Genomic DNA, 25,766 nt, shown 5'->3' with positions numbered 1-25,766 from the left:
AAATAAATGACCTTAGGCAGAACGGCTGGCTGCAAAGTGGGACCCCTGCTCCCAAGGAGAAGCACAGGGAAGGTTGGTAGAGCCTAGAACGGAAGTGTGACTTAGGGTCTCGGGGTCGGGGAGGCGTCCCTATGGAAGGAAAGCCACTCGGGGACGCCCTGTGCGAAGGCCCCAAGTGGGAATGTGTTTGGCAAAGTTCCAGGAGCTGAAACAAGGCTGGAGTGGTCAGAGCCGGTGGCAGAGAACAGCAGGGACTTCACAGCAGCCACACTAGACATTTCCACCAGAGCTCCTGCACACGTGCAGGGGCCCCGCCCTGACACACCTGTCCCCCAACAACAGGCACCTGGCTCCAGCAGGTCTGGCCTGGGAGGAATGACCCGAAGGACTTCACCCTGAGAGGCAGAGGAGTGTCAATAACCAGGGACGTACAGTCAGAGTAACCCTGTGCTGCCCGCGGTGCAGCCCGAGCGCCGCCCGGGTGAGCTGGGTGTCCCCAGGAGGGTTGTGGAGTGACTTTTACATGAATAGTCATGCTTTATTTAGTCTGTATCAGAGCAAAAGGAAAGCAGCACGCCAAACATGATTTTTTGTTTTTTGACGAAAGCTTAGGATGAGACTGAGTTAAAACACCAATCAAATGTATTGATTTAAAGAAATGTATGAAATAAAAGTGTTTCAGGTGGTTCACAGACAGGATAAAAGTCCTGAAGGTCCCAGGCAAACCTTTAACGTTTGGAAAGCAGTGATGTGATCTGACACAAAGACCATCTCTTAGGAGGGACTAACGTTCAGTGATGACCCACAATTCAGCTACCACACTCCGCCCAGCGCCTGGACTCCCCAGAATTCTGTCCACAGCGCCTGGACTCCCCAGAATTCTGTCCACACGTGGTTACTGAGCACCTACTCTGTGCCAAGCCAGTGCTGGGCTCTAGGGATGCCGCACGGGCCAAAAGAACCACACTCTGACCCGGTGGAGCTGACATCCTGTGGAAGAGATAGACAGAGACCAGATAAACACATGGTCAGATAGCGAGTGTGCTAAGAGAGATAGAAGGACACAGTGTGCTTGCAAGGCGGCCGACTTAGAAAGCGGTCATCTGAGTAGAGACCAGAAGGAAGAGAGGGAGGGAGCTCTGTCGATTTCTGAGGCACGTGGGTCCAGGGAAAGCCAAGATCAGGTGCAAATGCCTGGAGTGGGAACGTACTTGTTATGTTCATGGAATGAGAAGGAAACCAGTGTGCGTGGAGTGGGACGTAGGAGCCAGAGCGGTTGCCCAAGGGAGCCCGATCACAGAGGGGCTTTAGGTCACAGTCAGGACTCAGGGTTTTACTCTGAGTGACCTGGGGAGCTGCTGGAGAGTTATAGGCAGAGGAACGTTATGGAGGGGCCGGAGGTTTCAGAGACCCTGCTGGCAGCTGTGTGGACAGTGAATGCAGGGGATCAGCAGATGCAGGCAAGGGGCTCAGGAGGCCACGGCTCTTGTACAAGAGAGAGGAGAAGTGGACATGTGAGAGGAAAGAGCATCAGGACCTCCTCTAGAGGGGGAACTTATGGGACTGGCTGGTATGGAGGGGAAGGAAGAGAGGAGTCCGAGACACTTAGATGCTTAGATCTAAGGCCACTTCCTTGGATGCTGGAGAGGCCGAAGGGAACTAGTTTGGTGGGGAACACAGCATGCTCTGCTCAGCACGTTCAAGGACAGGCAAGGCTGACGGGACCCCTCCCTGGGGATATTTCAAGCTGAGGACGAGTCAGAGTGACTCAGAGGGATGGGGACACGTGCAGGAGAAGAGGTCTGGCTGCGCTGGAATAGAGGCGAGCAGGTCTCACAGTTGTAGCTGTCGGGAGGGATGGGCCACCCGATGCAGGAGGGAGGATGGCCAGGCACCAGGCATGACAACATGGACCACTTTGTCCCTCGCCTCCCGCCAACATCCTGGGTCGCTCCTGGCTGAGAAGAGCCATCCCTGGTCGCCCCCCACGCTGTCCTGAGGACCGGTGCCTGGGGTGGGCAGCTCCATTATCACCATCAATGAAAGGGCTCCAGGCCATGCTGGCTACTCCAAGTCTCCTCCTCTGGGGAGGGGTCTGGGGGGACTCACAACTCTGCCCAGGAGGATCCAAGCCTCCTCCTTTCCCCACCTTCTTCACTCTCAGTTCCCGTCTGCTCCCTGGAGGGGAGGTGACAACCTCAGCTCATGGGCAGGGCAGGAGCCGAAGAGAAGACCCCTTCCCCCACCCCTCCCATCCCCAGAGCTCGGTCTGCCCAGAACATCTTCGCTGGAGAGCAGGAGGGGAACCACTGTTTTGTCTCAAAGGGCCTCTCTGTCAAACTCAGCCTGGAATCGAGCAGCCAAAGGTATGTGACGTCATGTCACCATGGAGTATTGGTCAAACAGAGCAAGGGACTGTTGGTAATAACGACAGCTCACTTTTACAGAGTGCTCATTTCGCGACGGCCACGCTGCAAAGCGTTTCACATGCCCGCGGTTGCACACGGCCCACTCAGGGAGTCAGAACCGCCAGTGTCTGCATCATCCTTAGACGGGAAACTGAGGGAGGTCACAGCTGACAGATGGCAGGACAGGGATTTGAGCCCAGGTGTGTTTACCAGGTGCTTGTCATTCATATGCGGCTGAGTGCAGCACGTGTGTGACCTCACTAACCCTGTGAGAAAGGCACTGTCATCCCCATCTTTCAGCCTGGACAGTGGGCTCAGAGGGGGCACACAGCTAGGTGCGGGAGGCAGCCCAGGCCTCACGGTGGTGCTCCACTGCTTCCAGGGCAGGGTGGGGACAGCCCAGCCAAGTGACCCAAAACAGAGACCATCTACCTCTCTGGAGGGAAAGATGTGAAGGCACCAGAGCTACATTCTCAGGAGTCCTGCTTCCCCACCCTTTCCTCCTCCGTGCAGCCCTTGGCCTCCAGAAATCACGGCACGTCCATGAACCCCCTGCCCAGTTTCCTCCTGTAGCGGAACCATCAGCAATGCCTGGAGCTGTACCAGCAGAGGCCTCAGACGCTCCTTCTAGGTGATGAGCAGGACTGTGGGTCCCCAGTGGGTCCCAGAAGACTTTTGGGATCTTGTCCCTTGGCCTGGGAGTCCCCCATTGAGATCGCTGGGGTTTGGGTTTTTTTTTAACTTTTTCTTTTGAGATAACTATAGACTTACAGGAAGTGACAAAGATAGAAGAGAGGAGTCTGGCGTGTGCTGTGTTGAGCTTCCTCCCATGGTTACTTGTTACATAATTATGTTTAGTACAACCTGTGCATAGTTCTAAGTCCTTTTATCTCTCGTCTAGATGTATGTAACCCTGCAGTGAAGATACAGAATTATTCCATTACCCCAAAGATCACCCTTGTAGTCACATCCACTTCCCTTTCCTCTATTGTCTCTAACCCCTGGCAACCAGTAATCTGTTCTCCATCTCTACCATTTTGTCATTTCAAGAATATTACATAAAAGGAATCCTATGGTACATGACTCTTTAGCACTGGGTTTTTTTTAACTCAGTAAAATGCCCTTCAGAATTTTCCAAGTTGCTGCCTGTTCAATATCTCATTCCATTGCTACACAGTACTCCACGGAATGGATGTATCACAATTGTTGAAACATTTAACTACTGAGGCACGTGTAGGTTGTTTCCAGTTTGGGGCTATTACAAAGAAAGCTGCTATGAACGACCGTGTACAGGCTTTGGTGTGGACGTAAATGTTCATTTCTTGGGCATCAATGCCTGGAAGTGCGATTGCTGAGTCATTCGGTAGGAATATTTCATTAGTCTTTCAAGAAAATGACAAACTGTTTTCCAGAGGGGCTGTACCATTTTACATCCCCGCCAGCCATGCGCGAATGATCCAGTTTCACTGCATCCTCACCAGCATTTGATGTTGCTATTATTTTTTATTGTAGCTGTTTCGTTGGTCTGCAGTGATTTGCATGGTCTTGATTTGCATTTTCACTAATGGCTAATGGTGCTGAGCACCTGTTCACAGGCTTATTCGCCATCTGTGTATACTCTTCGGTGGAATGTCTTTTCTTGTCTTTGGCCCATTTTCGAATTGGCCATGCAATCCACCTACTTAAACTGTACCCTTTGATGGTTTTAAGTATATTCACAGCGTTGCACCACCGTCACCACAGTCAGTTTTAGAACATCTCATCACCCCAAAGAGAAACCCGAGTCCATTAGCGGTCACTCCTGGTTTCCTCTCGACACCGCTACCCCAGCCCTAGGCAACAATTAAATCTACTTTCTGTCTCTACAGATTTTCTTTTCCTGGACATTTCATAGAACTGGAATCATACAATTTGTGACTTTTCGTGATTGGCTTCTTTCACTTAATGTTTTCAAGTTCATCATTTTGCAGGATCTCTACAGTACTTCATTTCTTTTTATTGCCAAATAATATTTCATTGTATGGATACGCCATATCTTCTTTATTCGTTCATCACTTGATAGACATCTCGGTTGTTCCCATTTTTTTGGCTTTTATAAATAATGTGCTATGAACATTTGTGTTCAGATTTCTGGGTGGGTGTGTTTTCATTTCTCTTGGGTATATACCCTAGGAGTGGAATCACAGAGGTAGATGGGAATTCTATGTTTAACCTTTTGAGAAACTGTCTTGAGACTGTTTTTCAAAGTGGCTGGAAAATATTACATTCCCACTAGCAATGTATAAAAGATTCCATTACTACACATCCTTTCCAGCATTTGCTATTGCCACTATTTTTTAATTTTAGCTGTCTAATAGGTGTGTAGGAATGATAGCTCATTGTGATCTTAACTGGCATTTCTCTAAAGGTTAATGACATTGAACATCTTTTTATTGGATTACTTTTTAAATTGTATTTATTTATTTTATTATTATTTATTTTGGCTGTGCCAGGTCTTAGTTGCGGCACTCGGGATCTTTGTTGAGGCATGCAGATTTCTTACTTGCGGCATGCATGTGGCATCTACTTCACAGACCAGGGATCAAACCCGGGCCCCCTGCATTGGGAGCACAGTGTCTTACCCACTGGACCACCAGGGAAGTCCCTATGTGATTATTTTCTATCCGTATAGCGTCTCCAGTGAAATGTCTCTTCATGCTTTTTGCCCACCTCTTTTTTATTTTGCCCATCTTTTTTTTTTTTTTTTTTTTTTTTGCGGTACGCGGCCTCTCACTGTTGTGGCCTCTCCCGTTGCGGAGCACAGGCTCCGGACGCGCAGGCTCCGCGGCCATGGCTCACGGGCCCAGCCGCTCTGCGGCATGTAGGATCCTCCCGGACCGGGGCACGAACCCGCGTCCCCGGCATCGGCAGGCGGACTCTCAACCACTGCGCCACCAGGGAAGCCCTCTAGAGTATTTTTAATTTCATTTATTGTGTTGTTCATCGTTGCTTGTTTCATCTTTAGTTCTTCTAGGTCCTTGTTAAATGTTTCTTGCATTTTCTCTATTCTATTTCCAAGATTTTGGATCATCTTTACTATCATTATTCTGAATTCTTTTTCAGGTAGACTGCCTATTTCCTCTTCATTTGTTAGCTCTCGTGGGTTTTTATCTTGCTCCTTCATCCGCTGTGTGTTTCTCTGTCTTCTCATTTTGCTTAACTTACTGTGTTTGGGGTCTCCTTTTTGCAGGCTGCAGGTTCGTAGTTCCTGTTGTTTTTGGTGTCTGTCCCCAGTGGCTAAGGTTGGTTCAGTGGGTTGTGTAGGCTTCCTGGTGGAGGGGACTAGTGCCTGTGTTCTGGTGGATGAGGCTGGATCTTGTCTTTCTGGTGGGCAGGTCCACGTCTGGTGGTGTGTTTTGGGGTGTCTGTGGACTTATTATGATTTTGGGCAGCCTCTCTGCTGATGGGTGGGGTTGTGTTCCTGTGTTGCTAGTTGTTTGGCATAGGGTGTCCAGCACTGTAGCTTGCTGGTCGTTGAGTGAAACTGGGTGCTGGTGTTGAGCTGGAGAGCTCTGGGAGATTTTCGCTGCTTGATATTATTTGGAGCTGGGAGGTCTCTTGTGGACCAGTGTCCTGAAGTTGGCTCTCCCACCTCAGAGGCACAGCACTGACTCCTGGCTGCAGCACCAAGAGCCTTTCATCCACACGGCTCAGAATAAAAGGGAGAAAAAGTAGAAAGAAAGAAAGAAAGAAAGAAAGAAAGAAAGAAAGAAAGAAAGAAAGAAAGGGGATAAAAGAAAATAAAATAAAGTAAGGTAAAATAAAATAAGTTACTAAAATAAAAAAATAATTATTAAAAAAATTTTTTAAGTAAAAAAAAAAAAAACCCGACAGATAGAACCCTAGGACAAATGGTGAAAGCAAAGCTATACAGACAAAATCTCACACAGAAGCATACACATACACACTCACAAAAAAGAGGAAAAGGGGAAAAAATCATAAATCTTGCTCTCAAAGTCCACCTCCTCAATTTGGGATGATTCGTTGTCTATTCAGGTATTCCACAGATGCAGGGTACATCAAGTTGATTGTGCAGATTTACTCTGCTGCTCCTGAGGCTGCTGGGACAGATTTCCCTTTCTCTTCTTTGTTCGCACAGCTCCCGGGGTTCAGCTTTGGGTTTGGCCCCACCTCTGCGTGTAGGTCGCCGGAGGGCGTCTGTTCTTCGCTCAGACAGGACAGGGTTAAAGGAGCTGCTGATTCGGGTGCTCCGGCTCACTCAGGCCAGGGGGAGGGAGAGGTACGGAGTGCGGGGCGAGCCTGCGGCGGCAGAGGCCAGCGTCACGTTGCACCAGCCTGAGGCGCGCCATGTGTTCTCCCGGGGAAGTTGTCCCTAGATTCCGGGACCCTGGCAGTGGCGGGCTGCACAGGCTCCCCGGAAGGGAGGTGTGGAGAATGACCTGTGCTCGCACACAGGCTTCTTGGTGGCGGCAGCAGCAGCCTTAGCGTCTCATGCCCGTCTCTGGGGGCCGCGCTGTTAGCTGAGGCTCGCACCCGTCTCTGGAGCTCCTTTAAGCAGCACTCTTAATCCCCTCTCCTTTTGGGAGGTCTGAGATCTTCTGCCAGCGTTCAGTAGGTGTTCTGTAGGAGTAGTTCCACATGTAGATGTATTTTTGATGTATCTGTGTGGAGGAAGGTGATCTCCACATCTTACTCTTCCACCATCTTCCCCTTCTCCCCACATATCACTTTGATGAAAATAGAAATGTAAACAGTTCATCCTCAAGGTGGCGTCAGCGGCGTCCGAGGTCCGGTGGTACCAGAGCCCCTGCCTACCATACTGTCTTGATTACTGTAGCTTTGTAGTATAGTCTGAAGTCAGGGAGCCTGATTCCTCCAGCTCCGTTTTTCGTTCTCAAGATTGCTTTGGCTATTCGGGGTCTTTTGTGTTTCCATACAAATTGTGAAATTTTTTGTTCTAGTTCTGTGAAAAATGCCAGTGGTAGTTTGATAGGGATTGCATTGAATCTGTAGATTGCTTTGGGTAGTAGAGTCATTTTCACAATGTTGATTCTTCCAATCCAAGAACATGGTATATCTCTCCATCTGTTGGTATCATCTTTAATTTCTTTCATCAGTGTCTTATAGTTTTCTGCATACAGGTCTTTTGTTTCCTTAGGTATGTTTATTCCTAGGTATTTTATTCTTTTTGTTGCAATGGTAAATGGGAGTGATTCCTTAATTTCTCTTTCAGATTTTTCATCATTAGTATATAGGAATGCAAGAGATTTCTGTGCATTAATTTTGTATCCTGCTACTTTACCAAATTCATTGATTAGCTCTAATAGTTTTCTGGTAGCATCTTTAGGATTCTTTATGTATAGTATCATGTCATCTGCAAACAGTGACAGATTTACTTCTTCCTTTCTGATTTGGATTCCTTTTATTTCTTTTTCTTCTCTGATTGCTGCGGCTAAAACTTCCAAAACAATGTTGAATAATAGTGGTGAGAGTGGGCAACCTTGACTTGTTCCTGATCTTGGTGGAAATGGTTTCAGTTTTTCAGCATTGAGGACAATGTTGGCTGTGGGTTTGTCATATGTGGCCTTTATTATGTTGAGATAAGTTCCCTCTATGCCTACTTTCTGGAGGGTTTTTCTCATAAATGGGTGTTGAATTTTGTCAAAAGCTTTTCTGCATCTATTGAGATGATCATATGGTTTTTATTCTTCAGTTTGTTAATACGGTGTATCTCATTGATTGATTTGCATATATTGAAGAATCCTTGCATTCCTGGGATAAACCCCACTTGATCATGGTGCATGATCCTTTTAATGTGCTGTTGGATTCTGTTGCTAGTATTTTGTTGAGGATTTTTGCATCTATGTTCATCAGTGATATTGGCCTGTAGTTTTCTTTCTTTGTGACATCCTTGCCTGGTTTTGGTATAAGGGTGATGGTGGCTTTGTAGAATGAGTTTGGGAGTGTTCCTCCCTCTGCTATATTTTGGAAGAGTTTGAGAAGGATAGGTGTTAGCTCTTCTCTAAATGTTTGATGGAATTTGCCTGTGAAGCCATCTGGTCCTGGGCTTTTGTTTGTTGGAAGATTTTTAATCACAGTTTCAATTTCAGTGCTGGTGATTGATCTGTTCATATTTTCTATTTCTCCCTGGTTCAGTCATGGAAGGTTGTGCTTTTCTAAGAATTTGTCCGTTTCTTCCAGGTTGTCCATTTTATTGGCATATAGTTGCTTGTAGTAATCTCTCATGATCCTTTGTATTTCTACAGTGTCAGTTGTCACTTCTCCTTTCTAATTCTGTTGATTTGAGTCTTCTCCCTTTTTTTCTTGATGAGTCTGGCTAATGGTTTATCAATTTTGTTTATCAATTTTGTTTATCTTCTCAAAGAACCAGCTTTTAGTTTTATTGATCTTTGCTATTGTTTCCTTCTTTTCTTTTTCATTTATTTCTGACCTGATCTTTATGATTTCTTTCCTTCTGCTAACTTTGGGGTTTTGTGTTCTTCTTTCTCTAATTGCTTTAGGTGTAAGGTTAGGTTGTTTATTTGAGATGTTTCTTGTTTCTTAAGGTAGGGTTGTATTGCTATAAACTTCCCTCTTAGAACTGCTTTTTCTGTATCCCATAGGTTTTGGGTCATCGTGTTTTCATTGTCATTTGTTTCTAGGTATTTTTTGATTTCCTCTTTGATTTCTTCAGTGATCTCTTGGTTAATAAGTAATATTCTTTTGTATACATTTTCTTTATCCAGTCATCCATCAGTGAACACTTAGGTTGCTTGTATGTTTGCAGGGAACATTGGGGTGCAGATATCTTTTCCAGTTAGCGTTTTATTTCCTTCAGATAAATACCCAGAAGTGGCTTTGCTGCCAAAGAGAGATGGGGGGTGTGGCCAAGAAGAGTGAAAATCAGTCACTGGCGACTTTGCTGTGCTTCCCCTTTCACTCTTAGATGCTGCCAGGGTCCCTGAAGACAGAAGACACATGAGGAAACAGGTAAAAACTATTTCGTTCTCTTTTGCATTCGACAAGCAAGTAGGGAGCTGCAGCCATGTGCCAGGCACAATTCTAGGGGCTGGGAGCACAGTGGGACTCCCCTCCCTTTCTCTTGCCTGTGTGACAACAGGTAGTAATCCCCAGTCTTTGAGCATCTCCCTTGCCAGGCCTGGCAATTCTTCTGAGAGCAGGGGGCATCACTGGGTGCCCAGGAGGGAAGAATGGACTCAAGGAGGCAGGCTCTGAGGTCCTGCAAGGTTCTAAACAGGCTCGTGTTGAGCAGACCACGGGTCCAGAGCCTTTGTGCCCAATGCCGACTGTTCCCAGCGTTCCATGCCCCATCCTGCCTCAGCTGCCTTCCAAGCGCAGGCCTGGGGCCCACTTCTTGTGCTCCAGAGACTACCTGGAGCTCCGTGGGGTAAGCATGCAGCCCTGCTCTGAGAAGCACCCCTCTTCCACTGGTCTTGGCATTCTCCAGCTGGTCCCCAATGAGGATGTGACTGGTGGCTGCTGGCAGAGGGGGTACCCTGGCCCAGCTACTGGAGGCTAGTCTTTGCCACGGGGAATGGAATCTGGCCCTGGCCATAGCCCTTGTGGAGACCCAGAGGGAGCCCAAAGTGCATCCCTCAGAACACTGACCCTGCAGCCCTCATGGAAAACGTAGAATTGTTCCCATGGCTAAAGAAGTATGTGTCGTGTACTCTACTCCAGCCCCCATGCTGGGAGATGCGTGATGCCCATACAGCTGGTTAAAGGGTTCGAAAAGGCCTGCACTAAAGAGTCCTATTTCACTTTCTAAAATCCAGCTTCTCTCAAACAGATGTGACCTCGAGGACTTTTTTCTCTGTAACACTATTCGCACCTGCAGGGCTCTGTGAGCTCTGTGTGGAGAGTCTGCCCTGATCTATGCCCAGGCCAGTCCAGCACGGCCGCCATGCCTGGGGACAGACCCCCTTCCTACTTTCAGCCAGCGGCCTAGCTTTCCCCACACCGGTCCTGGACACCCAACGGTCCTGTAGCATAAGCCGCGCAGCCAGAGGAGATGCACAGCCAGCCGGAGGGGCTTGGGGAGGGGACGCCGATGTGTGGGAACTGTTGGCTGGGCAGGCGGGACAGACGCAGGTCTGTGCTGAGACAGGAGACACACTCTGTTGGCACGTCCTGCTGACTCCCCAGGGACATGCATTCAGGGCACGACCATGTAAATTGGGACTTAAATTTAACTCTATGTAAATGTAACTCTATGTAAAAGTCCAGTGAGGTGGCGGTCCAGCTCACCGCACGTGCACCCACACGTAGAGATGGACAGTGGGTGCACATCGGCAGCCCTTGGACTACCTCTAGCCCACCCTTCACTAGTTGACCCAAGGTAAGCTCCAGGTCACCTAGGGCCTGGCATTCGAGGTGCTCAGTAGTTTGGTGCCACTCAAAGCCTGAGAGCTGGGCAGCAAGTTTATACAATTTTGGATGGATGGATGGAAGAAAGGGAGGAGTGCTGGGAAGAGAGAGGCTAGCCTTACATGGTTCTCAGGCTGATGGGAGAGGCACAGCATATCCAGAAAAAGACCCTGTGAGCTTCCAGAATTCCATATCCTGCCATGCAACCAGACACGGTCTTCTCAGAATCAGGGAGAAGGGATTGGAGCTCAGTGAGTGAGCAAGAAAAGCTGTCTGGAAGATGTAAGTGACCAGATGGCTTAAAGACAAACTCTTCCTGGCCCAGGCTCCCGCCTAGACACAGCGCCATGCATCTCCTCGGTCCCTTGCTTCTGCTTCTCGGTAAGGATGGTGGCCCGGGCAGATACTTGGGTCTGGGACGACTGTGGGAGCTGGAGGAGGAGGAGGCAAGATGGGGGCAGAGAAGAGTAAATGTGGGGCAGGGTGGGGACAGTCAGTGTATATGTGTGTGCGTGTGTATACGTCTCTCTTTGTGTATCTGCCTCCCCCCCCCCCCCCCCCCCGCCGCCTCTTCAGAGGAAATTCTTTAGAATGCGCGCATCGTCCTTCAGTAATGCTTTCTGTTCGCTCTGGTGGGTTCCAGAATACTTGGCTTTCTCTGACTCAGCCCAGTGGACGTTTGAACATCCCAAGATCCTCTACGCCTGGGATGGAGCCTGCGTCTGGATTCCCTGCCGCTACCATATCCTAAACAAGCAGTCGCTAGATAACCTGACCGTGTACCACAATTATGAGTACGACAGCTCCACCAAGAGCTACAATGGGACCGTCCTCTATAAGAACCTAAAAATCAGGGAGTTTCCTGCTCGTCAGGGAAGGGTACAATTCCTGGGAAACGGCAGATCCAACTGCACCCTCCTCATCAATCCCGTGAAAGTCAATGACAGCGGTCAGCTGGGGCTGAGGATGATGTCTGGGGAGAACAAATGGATGGAGGCCATCGGCCTCAACGTCTCTGGTAAGGCCCTGAGGATGGGTTCCTTCGTCTCGGCAATGAGGAAGGTGGGAAGCACCCGACTCCTGGGACAGCTCACAAACCAGGTCGCCTGCAGAGGCCAGACGGGGATGCCAGTGAGCGACCGGGGTGCCACAGGACAGTGGCGCCCGTGGCAGACTGGAGCGTATGGGCACTCATCCCTCCTTGAGCATCTCCCCTGGCTTTTCCAGAGATGGAAATCTGAATTTTCAAGGGAAATCTCCCAATGTATTAATGTGGGGGGATCCATTCTAATTAGGCCTTCGTGGCTACATGACACACAGATAGGGTGTGAACCAAACACAGGTCTGGGGCCTCCCGCCGAGGGAGTGTGCTCGCTCCCTTCCACGGCCTGTTCATTCGGTGGGTGGTTCTAAGCAGGCCTGTGTTTGGGGTGAGAGATGCAGCTTCAGACGCTGCAATCTGAGGGCGGCCCAGCCTCGGGGAGAGCAGGGACTGGCTGCACACAGGCCTCTGCGCTAAAGGAATCCCCTCCAGGAGTGCCGTGTGGGAGGTCTCCGATACCGAGGCCTTTGAGCCAGGTTTGTCCTCCAAGCTAAGCATGTTGAACTAAACGCGTCAAATCCGCTGAGGAGTGCCGGGGGAGTGGTCTGGAAAACATTTAGAAAGCAGACACCAGGGGGTGCGAACGAAGTAACTATAAAACATAAAACACCGTTTCTAAGGAGGATCAACTTTCACAAGACCTTTCAGAGGGTGTTTGGGCCGAGCAGAGACAGGCAGGCCCGGAGAGAGGCGGACAGGACCGGCCGGGGCTTCCTGATGGGTTCTCTGCGGCAGGGCATCTAAAGCTGGTCCAGGTTCCCAGGCCTCCAGCGTGGCCCCTGCTCTCTTGCAGAGACGGCTCCTCCACCCCACATTGAGCTCCCTCCAGACATCCGGGAGCTCCACGACGTCACTGTCACCTGCTCGCTGAATTTCGCCTGCTTTGAGTACCAGGTTCATCTGCAGTGGTCCCTGGAGGAGCGTGCGGTCACCTCCACCTCCCTGTCCATCAAGACCGTCTCCACCCAGAGCACTCTCACGTTCCAGCCGCAGTGGACTCACCACGGCAAGAACCTGACCTGCCAGCTCTGGGACCCCACGGAACAGCAGTTACTCTCTGAGGAAACGGTGTGGCTGGACGTGAAGCGTGAGTCTCCCCAGTGCTTCTGTGGGAGGGCCGAGGGTCCTGTCACCCCTTCACCCCCGCAGAGGGTAACAGGAGCCCACACAGAGGGGAGCGTGATGGGTCTGTGGGCACCCGCTGTTGGGAATGGTCCAGGCAGAGCCGCGGCCCCTCCTCCACCATTCCCATCATCAGCTCTGGTGTTTCAGGGACACCTGATTCAGAATAAAAGAATCTATCCTCAAACCATGACCTGATTTGGGGATCACTTGGTTAAGGTTTTTTGGTTCCCCTGGGGGGCGGGATGAGAATTTTTTCACATCATTGTTTTGTGCCTCATTCATTCAATAAATATTTGTTGTGAACCTACTAGGCTGCTGGGGATAGAGCAGTGAGCAAAGTTCTTGCCCACGTGGAACTAGCATTGAAGTCAGGGAGACGAAGAGTAGATAGGTGAAAAGGGAACTAGAGAACATATGTGTAGGTGGTGCTAAGGGTATCACACAAAGATAAAGCAGGGCTAGGACAGAGGGAGTGAGGGATGGAGGCTGAACTTGAGCTGAGACTTGGGTGAAGGGAGGGCCTGAGGCAGGCCTATCTCCGTGAGAAGAGCGTTCCAGGGAGAAGAAAGAGCAAGTCCGAGGCCTTGAGGTAGGAACTTGGTGTGTCTGCCTCAGAGCAAGGAGCCGGCAAGCTTGGCACTACATCCAAGGGGCCCAGTGGTAGGAAAGGAAGGCCGAGAGGAACCGGGACGCTAGATCTCGTGGGCTGCAGCGAGCGTTTCTGGATTGTTCTCTAAGTGTGGAATCCACTGAACGGTTTCAAACAGGAGAGTCGTGAGGTCTGATGGACAGTCCTGGGAATGCTGCTGGCTGCTGGTGGAGACCAGACCTTTGGGGTCTGGGGTGTGGGGAGCAGAGAACCGAGTTGGGAGGCTGTGATGGTCAGTCACCTGTTGACAAGGGTGACAGTGAGTGGCCACGCACCCTTGCCCGCTCTGTCTAGGCCGCTGCTTTATCAGAATAAAAGGCCTGCAACTTGTCAGCCCGTCACACCCTCTGAGAATCCCCATCCCCTCCCTCACTGTTCCCTCCACTTCTCCAGACGCGCCGAAGTTGAAGATCCAGGTCAGTCCCAGAGAAGCCACTGTGACAGAGGGAGAGTCTGTGACCATGACATGCCAGGTTGTCAGCAGCAACCCACGGCACCAGAAGGTGGCCTGGCTCAGGGACGGGGTCCTGCTGGTGGGGGAGGAGACGCCCACGCTCACTCTGCCCGAGGTGACCAGGAGGATGAGTGGGCAGTACCAGTGCAAGGCCCACAACGATGTGGGCTCCGAAGAGTCGGAAGCAGTGGACCTCCAAGTGCACTGTGAGCCTCCTGGGAGCTGGGGAAGGGCCGGGCCGGGGGTCAGCAGGGGCACCTTCCAGGCCCATGGGAGGGGAGCCCCGGAGGCCTCTGCTCACCACCACCCCCAGCCTCCCAGCCTCGGCCTCTTCTTCCAGATGCTCCGGAACCTTCCAGGGTTCAGATCGTCTCCTCGCCAACGAAGGAAGGAAATGAAGTAGAGCTGACGTGTATATCACTGGCCAATCCTCCTCCAACGAATTACACCTGGTACTACAATGGGCTAGCAATGCCTGGAAAGACGGGCAGGACCTTCCAGATCCCAGAGGTCCTCCTCAGGCACGCTGGGGAGTACTCCTGCTTGGCGGAAAACGATCTTGGTCCTGGACAAGTTGGCCAGGAAGCTGACTTGGAAGTCCAGTGTGAGTAGCCGCAGAGCTGCTGGAGGGAGGAGATGGCTCTGGGGGCAGGAGGAGGGTAGACGTGCCCGCGAAGGGACAGCAAGCGGAAACCAGGGGCTCCCGGCAGATAAGCTTCTTGGGGCAGTTGTTGTGTTCACAGTTGTGTCCTTAGCACCAGACAGGGCCTGGCTCGTGGGAGGTGCTCAGTAGATGCTTGTTGACTTGAATGAATGGCAAGATGCCAGGGTCCCACGAGGGACGCGGAGACTTGGCGTCACTCAGCAGTGGCTGAGTCCCTGAAGGGGTCTTGGAATTTTCGAGGAGGACTGGGGCAAAATGCTTCTTTACCTCTTGGTTGTCAGACCCTGTTTAACACAGTGAGTCTTGGCACTGAGGGGAGCCCAGGACAAAGAGAATCCCTAGGTTTGATCCTTGGACACTGGGATGTCATAGTCGGGGCCAGATACTGTGATGTGGACGCCCAAATCCTGAAATCTAGACACCGGATATGTGGTGACAGCAGCAGCAGAAGCAGCACGTGTTGCGTGTTTACCACACGCCACAGGGCTCTAACAGCATCCTCTTACTCCGTCCTGCAGTGATTCCACGAGGTTAGCTACTCACAGGACCCCATTTGACAGATGAGTCAACTGAGGCCTGCAGCCCACGGTCACACAACGCCAAGGGGCAGGATCCGGCACTCTGGATCCAGAGCTCTGCTTTTCTTCTTCTTTTTTAAGTTAACGCCCTTACTGTAGTCACCCGGCTCCGCGCCCCAGACCCGTGCAGAGACCCACAGAGAGTGGCCCCTCCCTTGCACCGCACCACACATACTCCACCCAGAGCTGTGCTCTTAACCACTGCACCATCCTGTCTCAAACCACAGCCAGGCCAAATGGCCAGGGCAGGGTTTCTGTTCTCAGAGGCAAGAGGGAAGCACAAGCCCTCCCTCCGCTAATAGAGAAACTGCGTGAATGCAGGGCACAGGAAGGGGGAAGAGGGAGCAGGAAGGAACAGGTCTTATGGGCTTCTGACTTTTCTTGACCCACCTCTCTGGTTTTCTTCCAGATCCCCCCAAGGAGGTAATCACAGTGATTCAAAGCCCCACACCGATTCGAGAAGGAGACAGTGTGATCCTGTCCTGTACCTACAATTCCAGTAATCCCAGAGTTACCCGATATGAATGGGATCACCTAGGCTTCCAGGACCAGCTGTCACCCGCTGGGCTGACGATTCGAAAAGTTGCCTGGGACACAGGGCCAGTCAAGTGCGCAGCCTGTAACCAGTGGTGTTTGTGGTCTCCCCCTGTCGACCTGGATGTCCAGTGTGAGTGCCCTGGGCCGGGGGAGCTAGGGGGTGGCCCAGCTGGGGTGCGGGGCTCTAAGGGTGAGGAGACCCAAGCCTGAACCACAGTCCTCACAGAGAATTGAGGGATGAGAGTCAGGCCTCAGGGCCAAGGGGAGAGGAATTCTTGGGAACAGGAAGAGGGGAAGAGACCCAAGAGATCAGCCTGAGGTCCTTGCTCTCCAGATGCCCCCAAAGATGTCAGTGTCCAGGTCACTTCCCACAGTGAGATTCACTCTGGGCGCCGGGTCCTCCTCCAATGTGACTTCTTAAGCAGCCGCCCCACGGATGTCCGCTTCTTCTGGAAGAAAAATGGAATCTTTCTGGAGGAAGGAAAGGAACTGAGCTTTGACGCCATCTCTCCAGAAGATGCTGGAACTTACCACTGCTTGGTCAACAATTCCATAGGACAGACCTCGTCTAAGGCCTGGGCTCTCCAAGTGCTGTGTGAGTGGCTGGAGCCAGAGGCTGGGCGCAGAGACGGGCAGGTGACTGGCTACCCGGATCCTGACTTTGCTTCTACTTACAGATGCACCCAGGAGCCTGCATGTGTCCATCAGCCCGAAAGACGGAGTGGTGGAGGGGAAGAAAGCGGTCCTGACGTGCGAGAGCGACGCCAACCCTCCCACCTCCCGCTACGCATGGTTTGACTGGAATAACCAAGACCTCCGCCATTACGATCAGACGCTGAGATTGGACCCTGTGACGCTGCAGCACTCAGGCGCCTATTGGTGCCAGGGGAGCAACAGGCTGGGCCAGGGCCAGTCGCCGCCCACCACCCTCACCGTCTACTGTAAGGGCCCTTCTCCGGCCCTGGCCACTCCTGCGGCGTGCGTTCCAGACCTCCTCCCCGCTCCTGCACGGAGGGTGGGGAGTGGGCAGCCTGTGCGCTCAGAGGCGCCCCTTCTCCACACACAGCTCCCCTGTCTTCCCTCCTCCCCGATCAGTCTCTCGCCACCCCGGGAGGATTCAGGCTGCCCCTACCTTCCAGACATCCTGAGCTCCTCCTGGCTCCCTCTCTCTGCCTCTCTCTCTCTGCCTCGCCCTTGATAGGCTGCTTGTTTCTACCTTTTGAGATTGTAGTGGTTTTGGTTTTTCTTTAAAAGACAATACAAGTACATGGTAAAAACAGCATGAAAGGGTAAATAGTGGAAGGACAGATACGTCTCCTTTCTTGCTCCCCGAGAACTCTACCCCCTCCCTCCCTTGAGGCTTTCACCGTTGGCAGCTGGATATGGCCCCTCACAGAGATTTTTCTATACGTGCACCACAGGCCTATAGAGATTTATGTCCATACACCCTTCTTTGTTACTCAGACGGCGGGAGAGCTCACACGTTGCCCTGAACTTCCCTTTCTTCCATGTAATAACAGCACTTGGAGATGGTTCTCTATCTGTGCATATACAGGGTGTCTGAAGGGTCTGGAAAAACACAGGGGAAAATATTTAATTTATTTACTGTGCTTTTTTCAGGTTAATGATTGGAGCCATGGCTTTCAACTTAGAGGATTGGCACTGGCAAAGCTGGTGCTAAAGGGAGCCAGCCTGAGGGTGTCATTTGGAAAAGTTACACATTGTATAAAAACATATACAATGTGTATATTGTATATACAATATACACATTGTATATGTATATTGTATATACAATATACACATTGTATATGTATATTGTATATACAATATACACATTGTATATCTCCCCAGGGAGTCCCCTGGGTCTCCCCTCTGCAGGGACCCTGGAGACCTGACTCTTGCTGAGGGTGCACTGTGGTCCCGGGTACGGATGTCGAATAACCATGTGCCCACTGCCCTCCTCAAGGCTGGTGCAGTCCCTGCGAAGAGAATTGTAGGCTAGGTTCCTACGTGAACTGGCTGGCTCAAAGGACGAGTGATTTTAAGCACGGCCAAGCTGCCCTCTGGAGAGGCGGCACCATTTATGAGGGTTACGTGCTCTGTGTGTGCCCGAGGCTGTCACACAGCAGGAGCTCCTCTTGAAAAAGAGCTGCCCTTCCCTCCTAATGAGACGTTCAGAGGGCAGGGCTGGCTTCTCCCTCTTTCTCTGCACCACAGCCCCTGGGCAAGGAGGAGATGTCGCACAGGCCGGAAGGACCGTGGCTGTGCAGAGAGAAGCCCAGGATACCTCCCAGGCAAAGGTCACAGGGCAGAGCTGGCCTGCTACCCGACTGAGGCAGTGTCGTCAACTGACGTACCTCCTTTCTCTATCAGATAGCTCAGCCTCCATCATCAGGCGAGTGGCCTTGGGAGTGGGGTTCTGTCTGGCCATCTTCCTCCTGGCAATCTGGGGAGTCAAGCTTCAGCGGAGGTGAGTTCCTCCCACTGCCCACCACCTTTGCTCCCCCTCCGCCCAACCCAGGGAACGACCCCGGTTACTCAGTCCTGCAGCCCCCGGCATGCCGAGTCCACAGGGTCCTCTTCCCAGGCCCTTCGTCCTCCCTGAGCAGGTCTTTATTTCTCAGCTGGAAGAGGATTCAGAGACAGCAGGGGCTTCAGGAAAGTTCCAGTGGACAGAACTTCTTTGTGAGGAATGTAAAGGTAGGATGGCAGAAAGATGAAATGCAGGGCAGAGCTTCGAGTCAAGAGAGAAACAAAGTGGAAAATCAACTATGTGTCAAATAAAAAAAAAGAAAAGAAACAAAGTGGAGAGGGGTGATAAAGAGTAGAGAGGCAGGGGAGCTAGGGCGGGGAGAGGAGTGGTAAGGGCCGAAACCTTGTCCTCCTCTCAGGCTCGAAGGATCCCCCAAGCTGAAGGCCCCCACTCCCTGGGGTGCTACCATCCGGTGATGGAAGACGCCGTCAGCTACGCTGCCTTGCGCTTTCCTCTTGGCGAGACGGATGCACCGAGACCTGGGTACTGAGGGCACCAGGGGGGTGACACCTGCACCCTGGGAGGGATGCGGGGGGCAGAGCTCGTGTCTCGCCTGCCCTGTGTGTGCCAGGCCCGTGCTTCTTCTCCTCATTCCTGCTCTGTAACAACCCCCCTGGTAACGGTCTCGGGAATTGGATCTGTTCCTACAAACCAGGAGCAGGCACGGCCAGAGTCGGTCTCTATAACCAAGGTTGGGACTTTGCGATACATACACACATACGTTCGCTCATCTGACACATCAGCCCCTGCTGTGTGCACTAGGCATGATACAAGGGGCTGAGAGGCTGGGGGTGCTCTTAGGGTCTAGGGGAGTTGGAAGAAGGAGCAGATTTCATGCAAAAGCCTTCATTTGTGGTCATCTCTCTGCCTTCCCTCTCAGAGATGCAGGGACCTCAGAGACGCGGGGACTTTCCTCAGACAGGGACGACACGGTCACTTACTCTGTGGTGCAGAAGCGTCACGTGGTAAGAGGGCAGGGCTATGGAAGGTGGGGAAGTGACGGGACCTGGCCTCGGCTGTGAGTCCCAGAGCCTGGGTGGGCTTGGTGCTGGCAGAAGCTGGAAAGTGGGGAGGGCTGCCCAGACCCTGGTGAGGTCAGACCCAGGGCAGGCACCTCCCAGTCTGAGGCCGGCTGCAGCCAGTTTCCAGACAAGAGGACTCCTGCTCGCGCTCTTGGACCCCCAGGCGGAGCGGAGGAGAGAAGGGACAGGGAAAGCGGGCTGCGGGAGGCTGGTGAGCATGAGGCCACGCTCACCACCATGTGGCTTTCTCAGGGCGACTATGAGAACGTGACTCCAGAGGTCCTAGAAGACGAGGGGATACATTACTCGGAGATGGTCCATTTTGGGTTTGGGGAGCGGCCGCTGGCCCAGGAAGGAGTGGAATACGTGACCCTCAAGCAATGATGGGCCAAACCAGCTGAGGTGGAGGGGCCAGGGGCCGGAGGGGCCAGGGTGGTCCTGGAACTTTCTCAGCCTCTGCTGTTCAGCTGCGAAATCACACACACACACACACACACACACACACACGCACACGCACGCACACGCACGCATTCACACACATGCATGCACGCACACACGCACACACACGAGCACGCACACACGGTCACAGTTACTGCAACCCCAGTTGGTGCAGAGAACTTTGTACATGGTCCAGAGACAGTCTTCCTTCTTAGCACTGGTAACCCCGACCCTCCAAAGGGTCTGTCCCTGGTCCTTTCCCACTCCCCTTCTCACCCAGAAATTCATCTAAATACCTATCCTGAGCTGTACAAATCCCCCTGCCCCTTCCCAGCCGTCTGCCACCACCTACCCACTCCCAAACCCCACTCCGCAGCTGGCTGTGTCCCTGCGGGGATCAGCTGGTCATTATTTTTATTGTTCTCTCTCCCCATCCCTTTGACACCTCACCCCTGCTCTGATAACTCCACTCACTAATCTTATGCGTAATTTTTGACCCCAGGGCAAAGCCCAGGGAAAGAGGAACAAAAATGAGGTAGAGGCCCTGCCCTGGGCTGGTTTCTTCTCTCAGAGGCCTTCCACGGGGAGGATTACGCTGCTGCGGCTCCTGTCCTCGAGGGTCTCATGGTCTGAGACATACACTGATGTGGACAAACGTGTAACAGACACAGAGCTACACAATAAACATGGCTCAGATGCCACGTCAAAGAGCCAGTGAATGATTTCCAGTCTGCAGAGTCTGAGCGGGGACGGGGAGCTGAGGCAGGCATCCTGGGGCTTGGGGAGAGGGGAAAGGTGACGTCACGCGCAAATCACCAGATCGGAGGGTCCATCGTCTTGTTGCCAAGAGTCCGCGGGCGTCACAGACAGAGCCTGAGTCCCGATTCTTCTGCTTAACCAGCCGAATGATCTGGGGCAAAGTTCCCCGGCTTCTCTGAGCCTCCGTCTCTCCGTCTGTAACATGAAGATGCAGGCGGTTCGAGATAGGAAGTGAGGTATAACCTTATGTCATGTTATAAGATTAACGCAACAGCCAAAAGCCCCTAGAAACCACATTCCCATCTGATTTGCATCTCTTGAAGACCATAAAAAGGGGAAGCCGAAGCATTACTCACAGCAATTCTCAAAAGTGACCCTGCCGCGTCGTTTCACAACCCACAGCTGCCTGCCTTCTCGAAGGCCAGCTACCTTGAGGAACCTCTCAGCTTCTCTACCTCTCCCCGTGACCCCCACTAGCTCTCTAGTATGTTCCCTGGCCGACTTGCCAGGGAGGCCCTTCCGGCTTCTCCTCCGCTTCTCCGTCTGTTCTCTCTCCACCTGGTCTCCTGCTTCTCCCAAGGGGCCAAGGCCCATTCCCCTTCAGGGCAGGAACCTGTGGTTAATCATTCATCAAGATGACAGTCAGGGCTTCCCTGGTGGCGCAGCGGTTGAGAGTCCGCCTGCCGGTGCAGGGGACACGGATTCGTGCCCCGGTCCGGAAGGATCCCACATGCCGCGGAGCGGCTGGGCCCGTGAGCCATGGCCGCTGCGCCTGCGCGTCCGGAGCCTGTGCTCCGCAACGGGAGAGGCCGCAGCCGTGAGAGGCCCGCGTACCGCAAAAAAAAAAAAAAAAAAAAAAAAGATGACAGTCAAATTCCTGGCCTGTGGTGGGCGCTCTGAAGGCACCGCCTTCCTTGGCTGCCCTACTTTCCCGTCTGCTCGATCCAGATGCTCTCTGAGAGGTTGTCCTTGGGATGCCCAAGGAGTGGGGCACTGATTTCCCCATGAACCTACTTTGTCCCTGGTTTGACGTCTTTTTTTTTTTTTTTTTTTTCTGGCCGCGCCACGTGACTTGCAGGATCTTAGTGCCCTGACCAGGGATTCCCCCCAGGCCCCGACAGTGGAAGTCCTAACCACTGGACCGCCAGGGAACTCCCTGGTTTGAACTGTCGTGAGCACCTTCCACGTTTGTGGAGAAAGGGAAGGCTTCGAGAACTGTCGAAATGAGAGGGCAAGGGTCTGGGGACCAGTATCATTCAACCATTTATCCAGCAAACACCTACTGAACACCTCCCACTGCATCCACCACAGAGCCAGTTGTGGGGGTACAAAAAAGATACAACATGGTCCTAATCTCGGGGGTCTCTAGTCTAGGTGTCCAGAGGGTTTTAGGAGCTGAAGGACCTAAAGGCAGCCGCCAGCCTGATGAGGCCTGGCGCGGGCTCCCCGGCAACCAGCGGAGGACTTCCCATCCTGGACCTGAGCCTGACTGCTGACATCAACCTACTTCATGACCAATTGCCCGAGGGATGTGGCTGTCATCAGGCCCTGCTGAGGTGTGCACAGCAGGTGACTGGGCAGCACTGGGGCTAGAACACAGGCAGCCCCCGACCCAGCCCCAGACCTCACCGTCCTCTTGGAGCCTAGACAATTGACCATTCGTCTGACTCGCTGAGTCCCTGCTAGGTATGCAACAAGCAGCGGACAAAGCACACAGAAAGCGTTGCCTTCACTGATCAACATTCTAGCGGAGGAGCTGGCAAATCTGACGTGGCAGAGTCGTGGGTGCTTGGAAGAAACCACAACGCAAGATGAAAGCAGAGGGGCTGGAGCAGGGGAGGGGCCCGTTTGGATGCAGGGATCAAGGGAGGTCCTCTGAGGAGGGGACACCTGAATTGCCAGGTGGGAGGGCCAAACAGAGAAGAGCTTGAAGACGCGCTGTCTCCCTTTATAAATTTATTTATTTATTTTTGGCTGCGTTGGGTCTTTGTTGCTGCATGCAGGCTTTCTCTAGTTGGGGCTACTCTTCATTGCGGTGCATGGGCTTCTCATTGCGGTGGCTTCTCTAGTTGTGGAGCACGGGCTTTAGGCGCGCAGGCTTCAGTAGTTGTGGCTCGCGGGCTTAGTTGCTCTGCGGCATGTGGGATCTTCCAAGACCAGGGCTCGAACCCATGTCCCCTGCACTGGCAGGCGGAGTCTTAACCACTGCACCACCAGGGATGCCCCCTGCTGTCTCCCTTTGCACCCAGCTTTGCTCATCTACAAATGCTTGTCACGAGAGGTGAAATGGCACTCCTGTTGACTTTTCCTCAGTTCTGTCAGTTTCTCAGTGCTTCCCAAAGACAAAATACTAAACAACAGGTTGCAAGTTCTTCTACAATTCCCAGGGAGGTGCTGGACGACACATGTAGGACTTAGAAGGGGGGTGACCAAGAATCAGTTTGGTTTGTGAGGTTTGAAAAGGAAATGAGATCATTTCTTTGGAGGGAGCCGTGGATATGCTGAGACTCTCAGGCTGCCCGCTCTGGAAGCCTGGTGGGAAGCACTTCCAGGGAACCACTCAGAGAAGCTTATTCTGGGTGACTTGGATTTCGGGGAGGACATAGGGGCCTGGTGACTGACACACACACCCAAGAAAGCTGAAGTCCAGAGAGACCATACTGTCAGCCTGAGGCAGGAGAGAGACAGACAGATAGAGAGACACGTGCACAGTCAGAGACAGAAAGAGAATCACAGAGACAGCTTAGGGCCGCTTTAAATCTCAGGAGGTCTCCTTAGAAGGGCAGGATGACCCCAACAGGGAGGTGAACGACCAAGTTCTCAGGGCCTGAGAGAATGTTAAGCGGCCAGCTGGAGGCACGCACCACCCAACGTCCCTACGGGTGCCCCAGGGAGGAGTCCCTCTTGACATCCGTGCAGCCCAGAGAGAGGCAGGGTGGAGACCACAGCCCGGGTACTTCAGTGCCACCGAACTCGACTTTGCTTGTTCCAGGTCTCTCCTTCTCTCCCTCCTGCCGACACAGGGAGGGTCATAAACCACCGTCATCAGGTCGGAGGGGAAAGGAGAGGGAGGATGGAGGAGCCCAAGGCCTGTGCAGGTGGGGGGAGAGTAGAAGCTCTAACTGGGAATGATGATCTCATTGTCCCACATAGTAAATGCCAAGTGGAGATGGTATGGGTGACTAGAGGGACTTATTATCTGGGAGTGAGCCTGGGCCTGCCCACAAGCTCGTCCAGGAGTAGAGAAGACTAAACCCCCAGAGCCGGTTTGAACGGGCTGGCGGGGGTGGGGATGGAATAAAGTTGTGTTCTGGTTGTACCACCAACCCTGCTTTTTAGAGGTGCTGATAATTCCAAAAGATACACGCACCCCAATGTTCATTGCAGCTCTATTTACAATAGCCAGGACATGGAAGCAACCTAAATGTCCATCAACAGAGGAATGAATAAAGAAGATGTGGTACATATATACACTATGGAATATTACTCAGCCATAAGAAGGAACGAAATTGTTCCATTTGCAGAGACGTGGATGGACCTAGAGACTGTCATACAGAGTGAAGTAAGGCAGACAGAGAAAAACAAATATCGTATATTAACACATATATGTGGAATCTAGAAAAATGGTACAGTTGAACCTATTTGCAAAGCAGAAATAGAGACACAGACGTAGAGAACACATGTATGGACACCAAGGGGAGAAAGGGGCAGCGGGATGAACTGGGAGATTGGGATTGACGTATATACACTGCTATGTATAAAATAGATAACTAATGAGAACCTACTGCATAGCACAGGGAACGCTACTCAGTGCTCTGTGGTGACCTAAATGGGAAGGAAATCCAAAAAGGAGGGGATATATGTATATGTATAGCTGATTCACTTTGCCGTACAGCAGAAACTAACGCAACATTGTAAAGCAACTATATTCAATAAAAATTAAAAAAAAAAAAAAGGTGCTGGCTACGCACTCTTCACTCCCCCCAGGAAAAGCCCACATTTCTAACCTCTGCCCTTCCTGTGTTTGCATCATCTTGGACCCTCACCTCCTTCTGAGATGCCCCATTAGCTGCTTATCCAGGCTGTGAGTGCCTCAGGCTAATGGCCCTGCCTCCCCGCCCTTCTCTCCCTTCCGGCTCACTGCCCATCCTGGCCACCCTCCCTCAGGGGACTCCTGAGCCTCAGAGACACCTGGCAGCACCAAGAGGTGAGTCCCTCTTTCTGTGGCTTCTCTCCCCACCACAATTTTTCCCCAGATCCCCAGAAGCCTCCGCTTAGGGGGAACCCCTGAAGCTGGCTAAAGTCATTCCCTGTGACACCAGTGGGACCTCGCTTATCCCTGGACTCTCCCCGGGAGACCGCCTTCTCCTGCCCTTTGCTACAACCTACAACCCCGACTTCCCCTCGGCTAGGCGTTGCCACCAGCCCCGCACTGCCTGCTGTAGGGGAACAGCTCCTTCTCTTTCCAGGGAACTGGGGAAGGGGTGTGAACACAGGAATCTAGCTTCCTTTCCTGAGAAAAATACATACTGTCGGGATCAACTCTGTTCATTTTCTTCTTCTTTTTTTTAAAGATGTTTTTGATGTGGACCATTTTTAAAGTCTTTATTGAATTTGTTACAATATTGCTTCAGTTTTATGTTTTGGCTTTTTGGCCACGAGGCATGTGGGATCTTAGCTGCCCCACCGGGGATCGAACCCTCAGCCCCTGCATTGGAAGGCGAAGTCTTAACCACTGGGCCGCCGGGGAAGTCCCTCAACTCTGCTCTGAATTCTCTCCACCGCTTGTCTCCCCAGAGTCTCAGAAAGCAAGAGGCCTTCCCTCTTCTGGGACCTGCGCGCCTGTGCTCCGTCTCCTCCCGTTACACCACGATCGCTCGCTTCAATTAAGGGGGCACATGGTGGAGAGAAAACAGAGGACTGACGGCTAGTGGTCCTCGCTTCTAATCCAGGCCACCTCCCCCTACCGGCGTCTGTCTCCCCAGCTATCCCACTAGATGGCTTCTCGCACCCTGAGCAAGTGCTGAAACCAGTCTGTGACTCTGGGAGCCCCCTTTCCGGGCCCTGAGATCTGGGGGCAGGGCGCCAGTGGTGCGCACGAGGGGCCCC

The 25,766-nt window shown here is 52.2% G+C and overlaps 1 protein-coding gene across 4 annotated transcripts; it reads left to right on the top strand.

Moving 5' to 3' along the window:
- The first annotated feature begins 11,143 nt into the window (after positions 1-11,143).
- Positions 11,144-19,985, top strand: CD22 (CD22 molecule). Of its 4 annotated transcripts, XM_059999353.1 has the most exons (13): positions 11,144-11,177; positions 11,440-11,814; positions 12,692-12,985; positions 14,066-14,332; positions 14,467-14,730; positions 15,778-16,035; positions 16,240-16,500; positions 16,583-16,846; positions 18,279-18,375; positions 18,530-18,605; positions 18,797-18,921; positions 19,319-19,403; positions 19,713-19,985. In XM_059999353.1, exons 1-13 carry the CDS (start codon positions 11,144-11,146, stop codon positions 19,842-19,844), a joined length of 2,532 nt encoding a protein of 843 aa, XP_059855336.1. In that variant the 3' UTR covers positions 19,845-19,985. The 4 variants fall into 4 exon arrangements, with proteins under 4 accessions (XP_059855336.1, XP_059855338.1, XP_059855339.1 ...); XM_059999355.1 differs by lacking the exon at positions 14,467-14,730; XM_059999356.1 differs by lacking the exons at positions 14,066-14,332; positions 14,467-14,730.
- The last annotated feature ends 5,781 nt before the right edge of the window (positions 19,986-25,766 follow it).

This window comes from Delphinus delphis, chromosome 20 (assembly GCF_949987515.2).
Source record: "Delphinus delphis chromosome 20, mDelDel1.2, whole genome shotgun sequence".
NCBI classification, from domain to species: domain Eukaryota; kingdom Metazoa; phylum Chordata; class Mammalia; order Artiodactyla; family Delphinidae; genus Delphinus; species Delphinus delphis.
This window is presented reverse-complemented; position numbering and strand designations above follow the sequence as displayed.